The sequence below is a fragment of the Puma concolor genome, chromosome B2 (assembly GCF_028749965.1).
Source record: "Puma concolor isolate L17-30 chromosome B2, mPumCon1.1.hap2, whole genome shotgun sequence".
In the NCBI taxonomy this organism is placed as follows: domain Eukaryota; kingdom Metazoa; phylum Chordata; class Mammalia; order Carnivora; family Felidae; genus Puma; species Puma concolor.
Genome location: NC_141671.1, coordinates 55,297,650 through 55,316,192, shown reverse-complemented (window position 1 = coordinate 55,316,192; position 18,543 = coordinate 55,297,650). Strand labels below are relative to the sequence as shown.

Genomic DNA, 18,543 nt, shown 5'->3' with positions numbered 1-18,543 from the left:
AAGCCTTGCACTTGGTTTGATATGTGGCTTGTTCTCTGTGTGTCAGTGACCAGCCAAGGAAGGGCTATTTCATTCTTACTGATAGATTTTCAAACAACAATGTTGTTACTCTATGAGTTTGGGAACAAATTTTCTCATTGTGTAAATAAGATAGTAGTAGTCACCAAGGTCACCTTGCTTCTACAAGTGCAGTATTTCTTTGGGAGAAATACTGTTAATTTTTCAGCTGACTTTATCTATGTCTGTTATTTATGCCCAGCAGATATTTACTTTCTCATTTGAAGGCTTGTTTTTGCTGGTCTAAAGGAGAACATGGTGTTTGATTACTTACATCCTAGCTAGTATTTGATGAATCTGTTTGCATTTCCACAAAGTGGACTAAAACTGCAGGTGCATTTGTACCAGCTAATTTGGGACTTGCAGATGAAAATTGAGAAAAAGAAACATCTGCCAAGATGATAGACTCAAAAGCTGTATGTAAATTAACCATTTTTAAATCTCTTAAAAGTCTAAGAGAGATTTGCATTTAAACAATTTCTTTAATGTGCTGGTGGGATTTCAGTGGAACAAGTATTTTGAAAGGTTGCAGGTGGGAGTCATTTAGTTACATTCTTGGAAAACAGGCAGTGATTATGTGGCTGGAGCCCAAATATGGTTATGCCTTTCAATTCAGTAATTGTTGCATGGATAGTCTTTTCCATTTTAGATATTCTAATAGGTATGTAGTGATATCCCATTGTGATTTTAATTTGTATTAACCTAATTACTAATAATGTTGAAAATCTTTTTATGCATTCATTTGCCATCCATGTATCTTCATCGGTCTTGTCTGTTAAGATCTTCTGCCCACTCTGTAAATTATTTTCTTGTTATTGAATTTTAAGAGTTGTTTATTTATTCTGGAATCAAGTCCTTTAACACATATGTGATTTCCAAATATTTTCTTCCAGTCTGTGGCTTGACTTTCCATTTCTTAAAATTGTCTTTCAAAGAGAAGTTTTTCTTTTGATTGAGTTTAATTTGCCAATTTTTTGCTTTTCTTGATCATGCTTTTGGTGGTATATCTAAGAAATCTTTGCCTAAACAAAGTTACAAACATTTTCATCTTTGTTTCCTTCTAGAAATTTTACCCTTCACACATTTTCAGTAGTCATTCTACTATAAAAAAGGTCTTCCCTACTCCCCTACTTTTTGATTTATCTATCCATTATCATGATTCATAGATTTCTATTTTTATTCAATGGGTTATGATTTTTGATTGTTCATTGCTATTACAGAAATAAAGCAATTTTTTCCCTAGCTTTATTGAGGTACGGTAAACAAATAAAACTGTGTATATTTACATGTACATGATGTTTTGATATTATTATACATTGTGAAATGATTGCCGCAATTAAGTTAATTAATACATCCATCACAAAAATAGTTACCATTTTTGTGTCTGTGTAGTGAGAACACTTGACATCTACTATCCTGGGGCACGTGGCTGGCTCAGTTGGTACAATGTGTAACTCTTGATCTTGGGGTCGCAAATCCATGCCCCACATTGGACATGGAGCTTACTTAAAAAAAAAAAAGGGTCTACTCTCAGCAAATTTCAAGTATATAATACATTATTATTATAGTCACCACGCTATACACTAGGTCTCCAGAACTTATTCATAACTGAAAGTTTGTACTCTTGGACCAACATCTCTCCGTTTCCCTCATCCCCACAGTCCCTGGTAATCACCATTCTGCTCTCTGATTCCTTGAGTTCAGCTTTTTTACATTTCACACATGAAATCGTGCAGTATCTTTCTGTGTCTGGCTTATTTAGCTTAGCATAATGTCCTCCTGGTATATCCATGCTGTTGTAAATGGCAGGATTTCCTTTTTTAATTTTAATTTTTATATCTGTTTATTCTTCTTTAATTTTGAACAGTTTCTCAACCTTTCCTTTTTTCATGACATTGATATTTTTGAAGAATATAGGCCATTATTTTATAGAATATTCCTCAGTTTAAGTTTGTCAGTGTTTCCTCATGATCACATGCAGGTTATGTCTCTGACCAGAATACTACATACATGATCTTGTGTTGCTTTTAGGGAATCACATTCAGAGACACATGATATCCATCTGCCCTTTATTGATGATGAAGATTATTGGTGATAATCATCTGGTGAAAGTATTGTCCACTTTCTTCTATTTTTTTCTACTGCATAGTTAGATTTTTCTCCTTGCAGTGTATAATCAATCTGTGGGATAATTCACTGAGAATATGCAAATACCCTTTTCTCATGAAACTTAACACTTCAATCTTGCCTGATCAATCTTTACTATTATAGTTGTAAATAGTAATTTTCCAACTCTACCACCCTTTCCATATTTTTAATTGGCATTCTGCTATATAATAAAGGGTCTTCCCGTCTCCCTTACTTTTTGATTTATTATCATTATGGATTCATGGATTTCTGTTTTATTCAATGGGTTATAATCCATTACAGTCCTAATTTATTTTGATGCCAGTTTGTCCCAAATTTGGCCAGTTGTAGTCCCTTTTGCAGCCTCACATGGCCATCATTCTTTGAGCAGTCCCTTACTTTCTGGCATAACATACCATGTTCCAAGTACATTTGGTACCTTCTCTGCCCCTGCCCTGGAATCAGCCATTTCTATAAGAAGCCCCTTTTCCTTTGGTGGGAAATGGTATTTAACCAAGATCTGGGTGTTAGGTGTACTCATTGTCACTGGAACATTTACAAAAGATTCTGACATTTGTTGTAGCTTGGATCAAGGGATGATTTACCACACAATCTTTTGTTTACACAGCTAACTTAAAAATTCACATTTTGATCCATTTCTAAAGAAGATGGACATGGTGTGGAAACATCTATATATCCGTTCCAGAATACTGCCTAAAAATTCTTACTGGGTGATACTTTATATCCTCATTGGATTCTCCTTACCTTTGTTTACGGGACTGGATCAATTTCTACTCAATTCTAGAAATTGGGCGGATTTGAGATATAGCCTTAAGAAGATTAATGTAATTACTCCTGCATTTTTTAAAAAGATTTTTGAAAAAGTGTTTATTTATTTAAAAAAAATTTTTTTAATGTTTATTGATTTTTCAGACAGAGACAGAGCATGAAGGGGGGAGGGTCAGAGAGAGAGACACACAGAATCTGAAACAGACTCCAGGCTATCAGCTGTCAGCACAGAGCCCGACGCGGGGCTCAAACTCACGGACCACAAGATCATGACCTGAGCTGAAGTTGGCCACTCAACCGACTGAGCCACCCAGGCGCCCCTTTTTATTTAAGTAATCTCTATACCCAACAAAGGGCTTGAACTCACAATCCTGAGATCAAGAGTTGCATGTTCTTCTGACTGAGCCAGCCAGGTGTGCTCCTGATTACTACAGCATTTTTAAGTATTCTTCAGTTCTATAGTTTTTCAGAACACTTAGGTCATTTTCTGGCATTCTCCAATTCATTTTTTGTAATCAAGTGTTTTTTTCCTTAGGGGCATATTAATAAATGCACTAATTAGTTTAAATCAAGAAGATTGAGATTTTGAGTAGATAGGAGCACTCAGAATTCCTTCTTAAATGTATCTAATTTTTCCTGAGGTTTTAGAAATTCTTTAAATATGGCTTTCACATCTGCCTTCATCTTGGTTCAAAATCTACTCTTCATAATTTTAAGTGAAAATTTCAACTTTACAATTACAAGTTCAGGTGGGAAAGGAGATGACCTTTGTGTGTTTAAATGGTAGGTGGAACATAAAAAGAAGAGAGATTGTGTATGTGAATAGAATTGTTTACAGATGCCTGGCTGGCTCAGTCAGTAGAGCATGTGTCTCTTGATCTGGGGGTTACAAGTTTGAGCCCCACGCTGGATGTAGAGATTACTTAAAAAATAATAAAATCTTAAAAAAAAAGGAATTGTTTAATCATTATATTGTACATCTGAAACTAATATGACACTGTAGTCAATTATACTTGAATTTAAAAAAAGGAAGGGAGATTGTATAATGGAGTAGAGAAAGGACACAAGATGAATAGGGAATTCCCAAGAGTGAAACAATACTAAATTTTTCACATTTTTTCATTAGCTTTAGCCATAAACTCTTTTGGGAAGCAATTCTATTGTCAAGACTAAGCTCTGATTCTTTCTGATGGCAATCAAAGAAGGCTGACCTTCTTGGTTAGGTATTTTGTCACCTTATTGTTCTAAGTCCCTCCAAAAAGGACAATCAGTCATAATTAAAGAGTCCCCCCAAGATGCCACTGTCGTTCTTGATTATTCTTAGTGAAATTGTGCCATTTGAAAAGATGGCATGGTGAGTAAGAACTGTAGTGATGTAATGGAGAGGCAGAGAACCCCATGAGAACTGACCTGGATGAAGCATTGTTTATGGTTTCTGTGTCTCCATATCCTAACTAATGGCTTGCTGTCATTACCACTATGCATGAAAACCTCTGGTCCCAGTTCAGGCGTTGAAAATAATCAAGGCAGTTCTCAGAAGCACAAAGATAAGACTAAGGAGTGTTCTTACAAAGTTGTGAAAGATGACCTAAACCAAGTTTGTTCAAAGGATTCCATTATAATGATTTTTTTTTTTATTCTTTATTCTCCACAAGTAATTTGAATGGTGGGCTTACCAAATATATGCCTGTTTTCTGTCTATAGACTTCATAGAGACAAACCAAAACAAAAGCAAAAATTAAACAGGAGTAAAAAATACAGGCCACTTTTAACAAAAGGACAAAGGATAACAAAACAGAACCCAAAGTTTTATTCTTAGTCCTGGGAATCAAAAATAAATTTAGTGCCAAAGAGCTTAATAAAGCTCAGAGCTTCATTCAGTGTGAAACTTACCTCATTATTATGGGTCAAGTGAATTTGAATGGGTGCAGACCCAAAGATTCTCAAATTTGCTCCCTCTTGCCATATCAAGGAGTGTGGAAACAGGGATCTCAACAGAATCTAGGCAGCACCTTCAGATTGTTAAAACTCTACAACAGAAGAACATCAGTGACCTGCCCATGTCTTAATAAACCAAGTACATTTAGCTTTCTGCAGTAAGACAGAATGCCCCATAGGCACAGTTTAGAATCATGTTAATCTGGGAAGATCAGGGAGGACTTTTAAAATGAGTATTGCGGGGTGCCTGGGTGGCTCAGTCAGTTGGTTAAGCAACCAACTCTTAATTTTGGCTCAAGTTGTGATCTCACAGTTTGTAACATCAAGCCCGGCGTTGGGCTCCATGCTGACAGTGTGGAGCCTGCTTGGGATTCCCTCTCTCCCTCTTTCTCTCCCCACAACCCCTGCTCGCACGAATGCACTCTCTCTCTCTCCCAAAATAAATAAATAAACTTAAATAAAATGACTATTAGGTGCGTACAGAGCAGAGTAAATGTCTTTTCTTCTAGGGCAAAATACATACATACATACATATATGTATATTAATGCTTGGATCAAGTGCTTGTAGTGGGTGTTTTGTAAAGTAGGGAGCTGGTTAGAATAGGAAGATTGGAAAAAGAAGTTATTTGCTGATTGGTTCAGGGTTCAAAGCCAGATTTTTTTTTTTTTTTTAACTGTGGGGAAATATATCCTAAGGTTTCACTTGAGATTTGGGTCAGTTATAGTGGTTTATGAGTTAAGATGTTACAAGGGGGTTATAAACTCATTTCTCATTCTCTTAATTTATCTTTCCCTCACTTTGGATTTTCCTGCATAGGCTGACCACGCTTATCTGGAGGTAATGAATCTGGTAAACTTATGTTTCTGAAACACAATACTTGGGCCCTTAACTTCTGGATTAACTTCCACATCTGTAAAATGACAAGAGACTCCATGATCCCTTCTAGCTTTTAATGACTTGAGATTTTAAGTAAGTTAACTATGAAAGACTGTTTACAAGAGAAGTAATACAGATGTCCCCTTATACATATATGAATAGAGAGATGCAAACTGAACTATAAGAAGATAAATAGCATCCATCCCCTAACATGTTGTCAGAGACTAACTGAAAGATAAGATGAAAATGCCTATTATCACTTATATTACTTAACATTGTATAAAATACAATATCTAGGCCTTGAAATATGTGTAAGATCACCCACAGCTAATATCCTCCTCAGTGGGGGAAACTGAAAGCCTTTCCCCTAAGATCAGGAACACGACAGTGTTGGCCACTCTCACCATTGTTATTCAACATAGTCCTGGAACTCCTAGCCTCAGCAATCAGAAAACAGTAAGAAATAAAAGGCATTCAAATCAGCAAGGAAGAAGTCCAGCTTTCACTCTTTGCAGATGACATGATATGTGGAAAATCTGAAAGACTCCACCAAAAAATTGCTGGAACCAATACATGAATTCAGCAAAGTCACAGGATATAAAATCAATGTACAGAAATCTGTGGCATTTCTATCCACCGATAATGAAGTAGCAGAAAGAGAAAACGAGGAATCAATATCATTTACAATTGTGCTCAGAACCATAAGATACCTAGGAATAAACCTAACCAAAGAAGTAAAACTATAGAAAACTTATGAAAGAAATTGAAGACACAAAGAAATGGAAAAACATTCCATGCTCATGGGTTGGAAGAACAAATATTGTTAAAATGTCTACACTACACAAAGCAATCTACACATTCAGTGCAATCCCTATCAAAGTAACACCAGCATTTTTCACAGAGCTAAAACAAACAATGCTAAAATTTGTATGGAAACAGAAAAGACACCAAATAGCCAAAGTAATGTTGGAAAAGAAAACCAAAGTCACAATTTTGGACTTCAAGCTGTATTACAAAGCTGTAATCATCAAGACAGTATGGTACTATCACAAAAACAGACACATAGATCAATGGAACATAGATCAATAGAGAACCCAGAAATGGACCCACACTGTATGGTAAAATTAACAACTTAGGAAACAACAGATGTTGGTGAGGATGTGGAGAAAGGGGAAACTTCTTACACTTTTGGTGGGAATGCAAACTGGGGCAGCCACTCTGAAAAACAGTATGTAGTTTTCTCAAAAAGTTAAAAATAGAGCTATTCTACAACCTAGCAAAGGATTTGTATTTATCCAAAGGATACAAAAATAATGATTTGAAGGGGCACATGCACCCCTCTGTTTATAGCAGCACTATCAACAGTAGCTAAATAATGGAAAGAGCCCAAATGTCCTTGAACTGATGAATGGGTAAAGAAGATGTGGTACATATATGTACAATGAAATATACTCAGCAATCAAAAAGAATGAAATCTTGCCATTTGCAACAACGTGGATAGAACTAGGGTTTGCTATGCTAAGTGAAATAAGTCCGTCAGAGAAAGACAAATACCATATGATTTTAATCATACATGGATTTTTTTTTTAGTTTTTTTTTCAACGTTTATTTATTTTTGGGACAGAGAGAGACAGAGCATGAACGGGGGAGGGGCAGAGAGAGAGGGAGACACAGAATCGGAAACAGGCTCCAGGCTCTGAGCCATCAGCCCAGAGCCTGACGCGGGGCTCGAACTCACGGACCGCGAGATCGTGACCTGGCTGAAGTCGGACGCTTAACCGACTGCGCCACCCAGGCGCCCCTAATCATACATGGATTTTAAGAAACAAAACAGATGAACATAGAAGAAGGGAAAGAAAAGTAAGATAGAAACAGAGAGGGAGGCAGACTGTAGAGACTCTTAAAATACAGAGAAAAAACTGAGGGTTGCTGGAGGGGAGGGGAGTGGGAGATGGGCTAAATGGGTGATGGGCATTAAGCAGAGCATTTGTTGTGATGAGCACTGGGTGTTATATGTAAGTGATGAATCACTAAATTCTACTCATGCAACCAATACTACACTATATGTTAACTGACTTAAGTAACATATACTACACTATATGTTAACTAACTTAAGTGAAATTAAGTAAAGTCTTAGAAAAATTTTTAAAAAATATGTGTAGGAACTATACAGAAAAAATAAATGTAAGTATATAAATATAATCCCAATAAAAATTTCAGCCTTTCTGTTTTTGAGAGTGGAAAGTTGACAGAAGTATTTTAAAAATCATCTAGAGGAAGAAATTTATGACTATTATGAGAATAATCAAGAAATTTGTGAAAAAGAATAGTTATTATATTTCACTTTTCTCCTGATTCTTTCCTAAAAAGAATACTTACGGGTGCCTGGATGGCTCAGTCGGTTAAGCATCCGACTTCGGCTCAAGTCATGATCTCACAGTTTGTGGGTTTGAGCCCTGAGTCAGGGGCTCTGTGCTGACAGCTCAGAGCCTGATGCCTGCTTCGGATTCTGTGTCTCCCTCTCTCTCTGCATCACCCCTGCTAATGTTCTGTCTCTCTCTCTCAAAAATAAATAAACATTAAAAAAATTAAAATAAAAAAGGATATTTAAAAAATTAATAAATCCCAAAGGACAGCAATGTAAGGAAGAATTTGGGTGGAAGAAGGGAGAAACGTGTTATCTCCACCATCATTAATAGAATTATTATAGCCAGGACCATCTGGGACACTGAGAGTTTGTGTAACAGTATTTAATATAATATAAATAATATAGATATTGTATCATATATACTTAAGTATACTTTATATTTTATGTATAAATATATACTTTATAATTTATAAATATATAAATTTATAAATTTATATTTTATAATATAATTGTGTTTATATTAATTATTAATATTATATTAATTATATATGTCCTATATATATTTCCCAGAATTAAAAGCTAGAGGTATCCAGATTGAAAAGGACAAGCATGTTTCCTGAACAATGAATAAAAAGAGATGGAGAACAAGACATATTTTCATAAAATTTTAATGTATCGGGGAAAGACAAGGTCAAAAGAACCTCAGGGAAGATGGGAAAGCATATCATGAATAAAAGAATGAGAATTAGGATCCCATTATGCTCTTGATAGGCTAAGGCTGCCAGATTTGGCAAATAAAAATAAAGGACATCTAGTTAAATTTGAATTTAAGACGGATGAGTATTTAGTGTAAGTATATCTTTTTTTTTTTTTTTTAATTTTTTTTTTCAACGTTTATTTATTTTTGGGACAGAGAGAGACAGAGCATGAATGGGGGAGGGGCAGAGAGAGAGGGAGACACAGAATCGGAAACAGGCTCCAGGCTCTGAGCCATCAGCCCAGAGCCCGACGCGGGGCTCGAACTCACGGACCGCAAGATCGTGACCTGGCTGAAGTCGGACGCTTAACCGACTGCGCCACCCAGGCGCCCCAAGTGTAAGTATATCTTAAATATTGCAAAGGATATACTAAAAAATTTGTTGTTAATCTGATTCAGATTTAACTTGATGAATTTAATTCTTCCAGCAATCCTACAGTGACAACAATGGATGTAACTCTGGTAAGAACATCCAAGTAAGCCTTATTTACCTTTTCCTTACTGTAAGAAATCAAAGCAACAAGGAGGGAAAAAACCAACAACTGCACAACACCCTGTCCTGCTATTTTTTTTTAAGCTTGTTTATTTATTTTGAGAGAAAGAGAGCATATGAGCATGTGCACGCAGGGGATGGGCAGAGAACGAGGGAGAGGGAATCCTAAGCAGGCTCTGCGCTGTCAGTGCAGAGCCCAATGCAGGGCTCGAACTCCCAAGCTGCCAGATCATGACCCTAGCTGAAACCAAGTTGCTTAACCAACTGAGCCACCCAGGTGCCCTGTCTTGCTATTTTTAGCAAAACAGGCAATGGATGATACCTGCAGAAACCAAGGACTTAAAAGTTGCTATTAAAGGTTAAATTGTGCAGAAAATGCAAGGACAATGTCAAGGCCCCTTATGAGTAGCAGGCCTCAGAAAGTAGCAGCAAAGCATACTTCCTGAAAGGAGAAACTCATCCAGAAATGCAAACTCAATAGCCTATAAATCTAATAACTGAGGGGTAACGTAAGCTGAGCTTCAGCAGAAGTCACAAGTTGGGATGCAGAGAAAATGCACAGAGTATCTCTCTGAGAGGGCTCCTAACAGCACATCTCAGAAAGATCCAGCAGAATCTTACTTCATGAAGGTCAAGGGCTCATCGGTAAGTGCAAGGGCTCTGTCCTGTTTGCTGCTGCTGGTGAAGGGCCTGGGAATGCAGGGCTGGGAACAGAAATCCTTTCAGACTCAGCTTGGGTCAGAGGACCAAAGGGAGGAGGGCTACACAAAATCTTGTCAGAGGAGCCATGCTGGCTGGAATCTGTGGTCTCTGTGACTGCGAAGAGAGGGCTTCTGAACGGTCTGACGCCTGGCAGGGAACCCTGGCCCCTCCACCATCCATGAACTCACCTGCAAATAGCCGGACCAGGAAAAACCATGTCATTATAAATTAATGTTGAAGAAAGGCTATGGCAGGACATCAGCACAACGATTGTGTAAGAGAAAATGTGAAAAGAGCTACAAAAATTACAAATGCATCAAAGACATTTACAGGAAAATGATGTCATAGAACAGATGAAGACACTGACCACACGTTCCATTACAAGGTAAAAATCTTTTTTTTTTTCTTTTCTTCTTTTTCTTTTTTTCTTTTTTAGTGTTCCATCTACTAGGTAAAAATCTTAAGGAAACTATCATCTCCATGTAGGAAGACAACAGAAAATCAGCCCAGAAAAAGATTTTTTCCCTGGATTTTATACATTAATAAGAAACAAGCAAATACTTTTTATGTTTTCAATGGGATTTATTTATATTTAAGTAAAAGTAGCAAACGTTAACATAAGTTATTTCCTTTATCATATTTATTTTGTATGACCACATTTTTATCAAGCAGCATTATGGAATGTTCCCTGGGTCCACAACTCTGAACTTTCCAACTATTATATGCATCCTCTTTTCCAACTTTAAACATGACCTTGTACACTGAAGAAGCATGGCTTGTCATTGCAAAGTTGTCATGTGTGACAACCTGACATCAAAGTAGAAGCCTCTTGATGAAGAATGTTTTATCTTTCATTCATTTAAAAAATGGTATTTTTCTTTTTGTGTGATTATCCATCCCATATGATTTTGTTTTCAATTCTTTTTTCTACTGATACTATGGAATCAAACCAGTTAAAACTAAGGAGTGTAGCAATAAAACCAACCAAATACATATGATGTAATATCTTATATAGGATATTTTAGATGATGTTTATGTTTTATATTACACATCTGTATTTAATATACTTTGGGCAATAAAAAGTTAGAAGCATGTAAACAAACAAAAATTTTTCTGAAATCAATACATTGTTTCAACAGTCACAAAAACTTGGGTTTCTTTCTTTCCTAGGAGTGCAGTGGAATAGTTTCATATTAAAATAAAAAGGCCTTGTTGCTTTCACTTTTTTCGGATTCCTGTTTTATACATTTTTAGGTAACAGGGAAGAATAACCCTGTAACTTCATTGCGAAAACACCATTACTTGGTTAGATATGATCATCAGATTTTAGACCAACTTTGCTGTCCTCACATTCATGTACATTGATTATTTACTATTTACTTTTCCAAGCATGCGCTTTTGCTAAAGATCCAAACACTAAACTGGGAAGTCGTTGGCTATAATAAATGTACAGTGACTGATTATTTAGGACAATGACAAATCGTAGGGGTTGAAGTTTTTGTTGCTGTGGTAAGAGCTCTATTGTGTTAAGTTAGCTGTGCAGAGAAGCGTTTGGGGACAGGAAAATGCATATTTCCAAGAAACCATATTGCATGCTTATTTGACTACTAGAAATTCTCTGGTTTGATGCATCACTGATATTTATGGTGGAATCTACATGCAGCTTCTTCAGCAAGCTTGTTGCTCCATCGAGAGCCAGCGATATTCCAGACATCTCCCAGCCTGTCACCATGTCTCTCTGTGCTCACTGCCAGGGAGGTTGCAGATTCTCCAACAAAATCCAATGTTAGATTCAAAACTGAAGATGTTTTATTTCAGATACCTACAATACCTAGAGAAAGCAAATTTCAAAAAAACAAATTTATGTTAGAGTTCTTACAGTGCTTTTAACAGTGGTATGAGTTATTGTGCCTACTATAAATTTTTGCCTAAAAATACAAATTGTTAATAGGAACTATTACTACTGAGGTGACTTAGAAATTATTTTATCATCTATTCAGAGAAATTCCAGCATAGACAACAGTTAAAATATTTTACATATATTTTTATCTCAAATGACTTAAAAAATCTTTGTATTGGGTAAAATTTCAAATCCACAAAGTAAAATGAACCATCCCCACATACCCATCAATCATCCTAAAAAAATGATCACCAATTTTGTTTGTCATTCTTCAGTAACATTTATTGACTGCTTAAATAGCAGGCAATTCCCTAAATCTGGTTTACCTCTTTCAAAAGTCACAAAAACCAAATGAGCTAGGTTAGAGGCAGAATTACTATAAAGGTAATAAAGATTGCTTGCATGAGTGCCTTCCAATATGTTCACATGTTTATTTATTTTTGTTAAATTTGCAAAAGTTAGATATTTCGACTATAATCAGTTGAGACCACTGCCTTTCCCTTTCAACTGCCCCTTAGCCATATTTTCTCTCTGATTGTAACCATGGGGTGGCAGTGGGTATTTCTGGGATTTTACCACGGATTGACTGGGATATCCTTTTGTGCTTTGTCATGTCTCCGATTTGTAGTTATATTAATGGTGGCCATTCCAGTTTGTAGTATCCTTTAGCAAAAATATGACTATGGTCAATTCAAAGAATGTCTAAGAGGACTCACTCCATAGAAAGCTTGAAATGCCCTGAAATCTTATAGCTCAGGTATCATAGAAATTTAACAGAGGTTTCCCCAAATTTGACAACAATCCTAAAATTTATATTGCTACAAAAGAGTTAAGAATTTGAAAGAAAACTCTTAAAAATGTCAAAAAGAAAAAAAATACATTTTTAATCTACTATACTAGAGGATAGTCTAAATTATTTTTTTATTTCTGTAGAAAAGGCTGTTATAAACTTGTCAAATGAAGAGGCAATCAACATGTATGCAACTCAAAAAAAGTAGGATGAAAGTATTATAGAGCTGTTAGTAAAAATATTATATAATTTCCCCTACATTATGTGATATTTGAGAAATTTGTTAACTTTTAAACAGTATGTCATTTTGGGGCATCTGGCTGGGTCAGTCAGTAGAGCATGCAACTCTTGATCTAGAGGTCATAAGTTTGAACCCACTTTGGATGTGGAGCCTCTGTGGAATTTTAGCTGATTGTGTATTCATAATTTTGTATTTCTTAAAGTGAGTTCTCCAAATACTATTAAGCCTTAGGTCCCACAAATCCTGAATCCATTCCTAGGTAGGTAGTAGTATTATTCCTGTATAAATTGATATTTAGAGAGTTCAAGTGACTTTCCAAAGGCCACACATTTATTAAGAAGTGGAACAGTCTTCAAAACCAGACTTTCTGACCCTAAAACATATAATTTTATATGTAAACTTGGCTAGCCTATGATACCCAGTTGTTTGGCCAAACACCAGACCAGATGTTGCCATAAAGGTATTTTTTAGATGGGATTAACATTTAAAGCAGTAGATTTTCAGTAAAGCAGATTATCCTCCATGATATGGGTGGGTTTCACCTAGTAAGTTGTAAGCCTTAAGAGAAAAGGCTGAAGTTTTTTGGGGAAGGAGGAATTCTGCTTTCACACTGCCTTTGAACTCAAGACTGCAACATCAACTCTTCCTGGGTCTCTAGCCTGCTAGCGTGTCTTGCAGATTTCAGACTCACCACACCTCACAATTGTGTGTGCCAATTCCTTCAAATGTCTCTTTATATACATCCTATTGGTTCTGTTTCTCTGGAGAACTATGACTAGTGCAATAAGAAATACAAAGGACTATAGTACTACATCAAAATAAAAAGCTTTTGCACAGGGAAGTAAACCATCAACAAAAACAAAAAGGCAACGTACTGAATGGGAGAAGATATTTGCAAATGACATATCTGATAAAGGATTAATATCTAAAATATATAAAGAACTGATACAACTCAACATCAAAAACCAAACCAAAACAAAACCCAAACAATCCACTTAAAAAAATGGGCAGAGGACCTGAATGGACAATTTTCCAAAGAAGATATATAGATGGTCAATAAGCACATGAAAAGATTCTCAACATCATTTAATCATCAGAGAAATGCAAATCAAAGCCACGGTGAGACATTCATTATCTTACACATGTCAGAATGACTAAAATCAAAAACACCAGAAAAACAAGCATTGGCAAGGATGTGGAGGAAAAGTAAGCCTCACACGCCATTGGTGGGAATGTAAATTGGTACGGCCAATGTGAAGAACAGTATGGAGTTTCCTCAAAAAATAAAAAACAGAGGGGGCGTTTGGGTGGCGCAGTCGGTTGAGCGTCCGACTTCAGCCAGGTCACGATCTCGCGGTCCGTGGGTTCGAGCCCCACGTCGGGCTCTGGGCTGATGGCTCAGAGCCTGGAGCCTGTTTCCGATTCTGTGTCTCCCTCTCTCTCTGCCCCTCCCCCGTTCATGCTCTGTCTCTCTCTGTCCCAAAAATAAATAAACGTTGAAAAAAAAATTTTTTAAATAAAAAAAATAAAAAACAGATACCATATGATCCAATAATCTTACTGCTGGGTACTTACCTAAAGAAAATGAAAATAGTAATTTGGAAAGATATATGCTCCTCTGTGTTTACTGAAGCATTATTTGCAATAGCCAAGATATGGAAGCAACCTAAAAGCCCAATAGACTAATGGATAAGGATGATATAGTGTGTGTGTGTGTGTGTGTGTGTGTGTGTGTGTGTGTGTGCGCGTGCGCATGTGCGCACACACACACAGGAGTATTATGCAGCCATAAAAAGGATGAAATTATGCCATTTGTGACAACATGGATGGACCTAGAGAATATTATGCTAAGAGAAATGAGTCAGGCTGAGAAACACAAATACCATATGATTTCTCTCATATGTGGAATCTTAAGATAAAAAGAATAAACAAAAGCAGAATTATACCTGCAAATACAGAGAACAAACTGATGGTTGCCAGAGGGGAGACTGGGGGGAATGGGCAAAATGGGTGAAGGGGATTGGGAGATACAGGCTTCCAGTTATGGAATGAATAAATATGGAAATAAAAGGCACAGCATAAGGAATATAGTCAATGGTATTGTGATAGTGTCATATAGTTACAGAGGGTAGCTACCCTTAGGGTGAGCATAGCATAATATATAAGCTTGTTGAATTGCTATGTTGTACACCTGTAATGTAACATTTTGTGTCTACACTCAAATTTAAAAAATGATTAAGAAAAGGTTCTTCAAAAAATACAAAGAACTATATGTTCGTGTTGCCTTTCTAATAGTTACTAATCAGATCATCTTGGCAATTCACTTAACTTCATTTTGGCTTTAGTTTCTTTATCTGCAAAGTAAATAAATCATTTTAGACCAGGATTTCTTAATCTTGGCACAATTCACATTTTGGGTTAGGTAATACTTTGTCGTGAGGGGGACTGTCCTATGCTTTGTAGGATGGTTAGCAGCATCTGTGGCTCTGTCCACTAGATGCCAGTAGTATCATCCAGTTGTGACAATGATGTATATCTCCAGACATTTTCAAGTATCTCCTAGCTGGGAGGCAGGGGACAAAAATCCGTCCCATCCTATTTGAGCACTGCTATATTGGATCATCTTAAGTTATAATAAATGCATATGTAATGTTATTGTGGAGATTATACAGGCTGAGGCAGCTTTGGAAATTTCAGGAGAAGGCTGTTTGGCCATTTAATGGGATGTTATAGAGGCGATATGCTAATATTCTGTAATTCTTATTTGCCTCAGTTCCTATAAGAAAGAAACAAAAAATGGAGGGAGGCCAGAAAGGTTGGCAACATAAAGCTCTTGGCAAAGCATAAGCTGCAGGCAAATTGAGGGCAGTCATAGGAGTGAGAGAGAATAGATAAAAAGGGAAGAACGGTGGAATTTAGGGCCTATCCTCTCAGAAATAAATCTTATCTGGGAAACAGTTGTTTCAAATCCAAGCCACCAGTGGCAACCTTGCACTCAGTACTGGGTGGAGGGCATTGTCTACCACAGGGCCTGTGGGTGGGGGTTGCTGGGCTTTGTGGATGCACAGGAATTTGTAGAAGTCTACATGATTTTGCAGTGCATATTGCCTTGCTAATAGTAATGCAAAGAAAGTTATTTTTCCAAAGAATACTTTAGGGGGTGGGATGAGGAGGGAGTATGGTTTGCCTGAGTAAGTGCAGTCATCTTCAGGCTCCTTCCTGTTAAATGATCAAGAAGAAAAAAATAAAGCAGCATTCCACTGGATGGTGCTATATCAGACTTATTCGTGAAACATGGCTAAATTAAGTTTGATATGACCCTGTCTTTCCCAGCATGTTTTCTCAGTCCTTTTGAAATGATTTAGATTTAGCTATACTTCAAATGAAAGATACCTGCCAATTAAATTAATTACCTGCCAATTAATTTGGATTTAGCTATACTTCAAATGAAAGATACCTGCCAATTAAAAAAATTTTTTCCATTCTAGGGTTAATCTCCACCTCTGATTCAAAACATGCACATTTCCATTCCAAGCAAGTTGTCAACAAAGTGAGGCTCAGGCCCAGAAGGCACCAGAACATGCTGTGTTCTTAGCAAAAGATTTGTTCCTTTTTTCTATTTTAATCATTGCCATAGTCAGGTGATTAATAACAGTACTACTGGGTTGCAAGTACAAGCAAAATTGATATAAAACCCTTTTAGCTTTAATTTCTTTAACACTTTGCTGACTGTTAGTCAGAGTTGAGTTTTGTGCCTACCCTTGGCAGGCTGAGGCATTAAAAAGGCAGAAGTTGGGATATTGAAATACTATGCACAGCTCTGAAATATAATTGTGTGCTCCAAAAGGTAGCCCTATATAGCAGACCCTTGGAGTTCTGGTTACATGGCATTTAGCAAGGGAACTTAGCTACTTGGATAACTGGGTAGCCTCATGTCAAAACAAGCAGTTCTAAGGGCTCATTTAAGCAATTATTTCCCAACTGGGAAGTTGTGGGATTCACAGCCTACTGAAATTTTTCATCAGAAAAAGGATACAAATATCCTATCTTTTATAAATCTGTAAGTCAGTCTACCAGTATGGATGAGCCAAGGGAAGGAACCCCCTGCAGTCGTTATAAGTGGTTTTTTGTTTGTTTTGTTTTGTTTTGTTTTGTTTTTAAGGAAGAGAAACTATTGTTGACCCTCATCAGAGTGAGGCTTCAGTTATATAGCAAAATAGTAAGGGGCCATCAAAGGCGGTGGGGGTAGTAGTCAGGGTGGAGGATAGGTGGGGAGAATTACTGCATTACACATGGCCCAAATCCCATTTAAAACACGGACAGAAAATAAAGGCAAAATAAAATGGTGTCAAAGGTGGTTCGAGTTAGGCAGAGAACAAGTAAAGTCAAAGTCAAAGATAGAAGTCAAGAAAATGGAAGAAAAACCTGCCCTCATGTATTTCCCATACACCTCTGTTTATCAAAAAATATTAAAAACATAATACTGCATTTTTTTCCCACATATTTTCCATCAAAATAATGGAGAGGAAAGCTGAGCACAAGTGAACCAGCTGGGACACTGGGTTGCTAAAGCAAACAGAAAATTCCACTTGAACAGTTTTGCCTAAGGGCAGGGCCTGATCATGAAGTGTATTTCCTTCAAAACTCACTAGCAATAATTCTTTCTCTTAGCATAGTAGAAACATCTTGGTAAAAATCCTTATCAAACAAATACAAACTATAACAACTGATTTAAAGATTTAAAGACAGTGAGAAGCAGAAGGAAGGATGGCAGAGGGGACCCTTCAGGACTTCCAGCCAGTAGTTGGTGCATGAACCACTGTTTGGAGTTGTAAGTTCAGTCCCATTGATGTACCTCAGAGATCTCCCTGGAGTCTGTGTCTCCCCTGTTCTAGAGAAACAATTCTTAAATTATCAAGTGTCCCTCCTCTGGCTCCTTTCTACCCCCACTCATAAGTTAACATACATTCTGTGAAAAAAAAAAGAAAGAAAAGTTTCTCAGTAAAACACATTTGAAAACCACTCATACTCTTATCTCCATTTTAGAGATTTCTGGTGCACTTGGGCATTTTACAGAGTAGAAAAAAATGCTGAGAAGCTCTGGGAAAGGAAAATCTGTATCTGAACTTAGCATTTCCCAAATTGAAATCCCCTTCCCCATCCTCACCTTCACCCCCACGAATACCTATTAGTGTTTCACAGGCCACTAGTATTCTCTAGAAGAGTGTTCACGGAAATCTACTCCAGGGATAAAAGTATTACATCTTTTGGCCCCATTGAGAGGATTGTGAAGATTGAGCAGACTTACCAAAAGGATCTACTTAATATCCTGAGAGTTCAGATTTTTGCTTAAATTTGGCTTCTTGGTACAGTTGTTTAGCTTTTGCCCTATCATTCTCCTAATTGAAACATCATCTGTGTTGGGAAATAACTGTTTTGTGACTCCTGTAAACAACAACAACAACAAATACACAAAAACACTTTTTGAGGCCTTTGCATCATAA

General features: G+C 36.8%; 1 protein-coding gene and 1 long non-coding RNA gene across 3 annotated transcripts in view; one reads left to right on the top strand and one right to left on the bottom strand.

Annotated features, from left to right (window-relative positions):
* Window positions 1-9,991: 9,991 nt before the first annotated feature.
* On the top strand, window positions 9,992-11,329 carry LOC147580995 (uncharacterized). Its single transcript, XR_015251301.1, has 2 exons — window positions 9,992-10,493; window positions 10,545-11,329. It is a non-coding gene; the product is annotated as an uncharacterized LOC147580995 (long non-coding RNA).
* BEND6 (BEN domain containing 6) overlaps window positions 10,670-18,543 on the bottom strand; it is a 63,960-nt gene continuing 56,086 nt past the window's right edge. For both annotated transcript variants that reach the window (XM_086707137.1, XM_025925826.2), the window contains 2 exons: window positions 18,348-18,484; window positions 10,670-11,939 (listed from right to left, as the gene is read on the bottom strand). In XM_086707137.1, coding sequence (XP_086563263.1) covers window positions 18,357-18,484 — 128 coding nt within the window. In that variant the 3' untranslated portion in view covers window positions 10,670-11,939; window positions 18,348-18,356. The remainder of the gene's footprint in view (window positions 11,940-18,347; window positions 18,485-18,543) is intronic.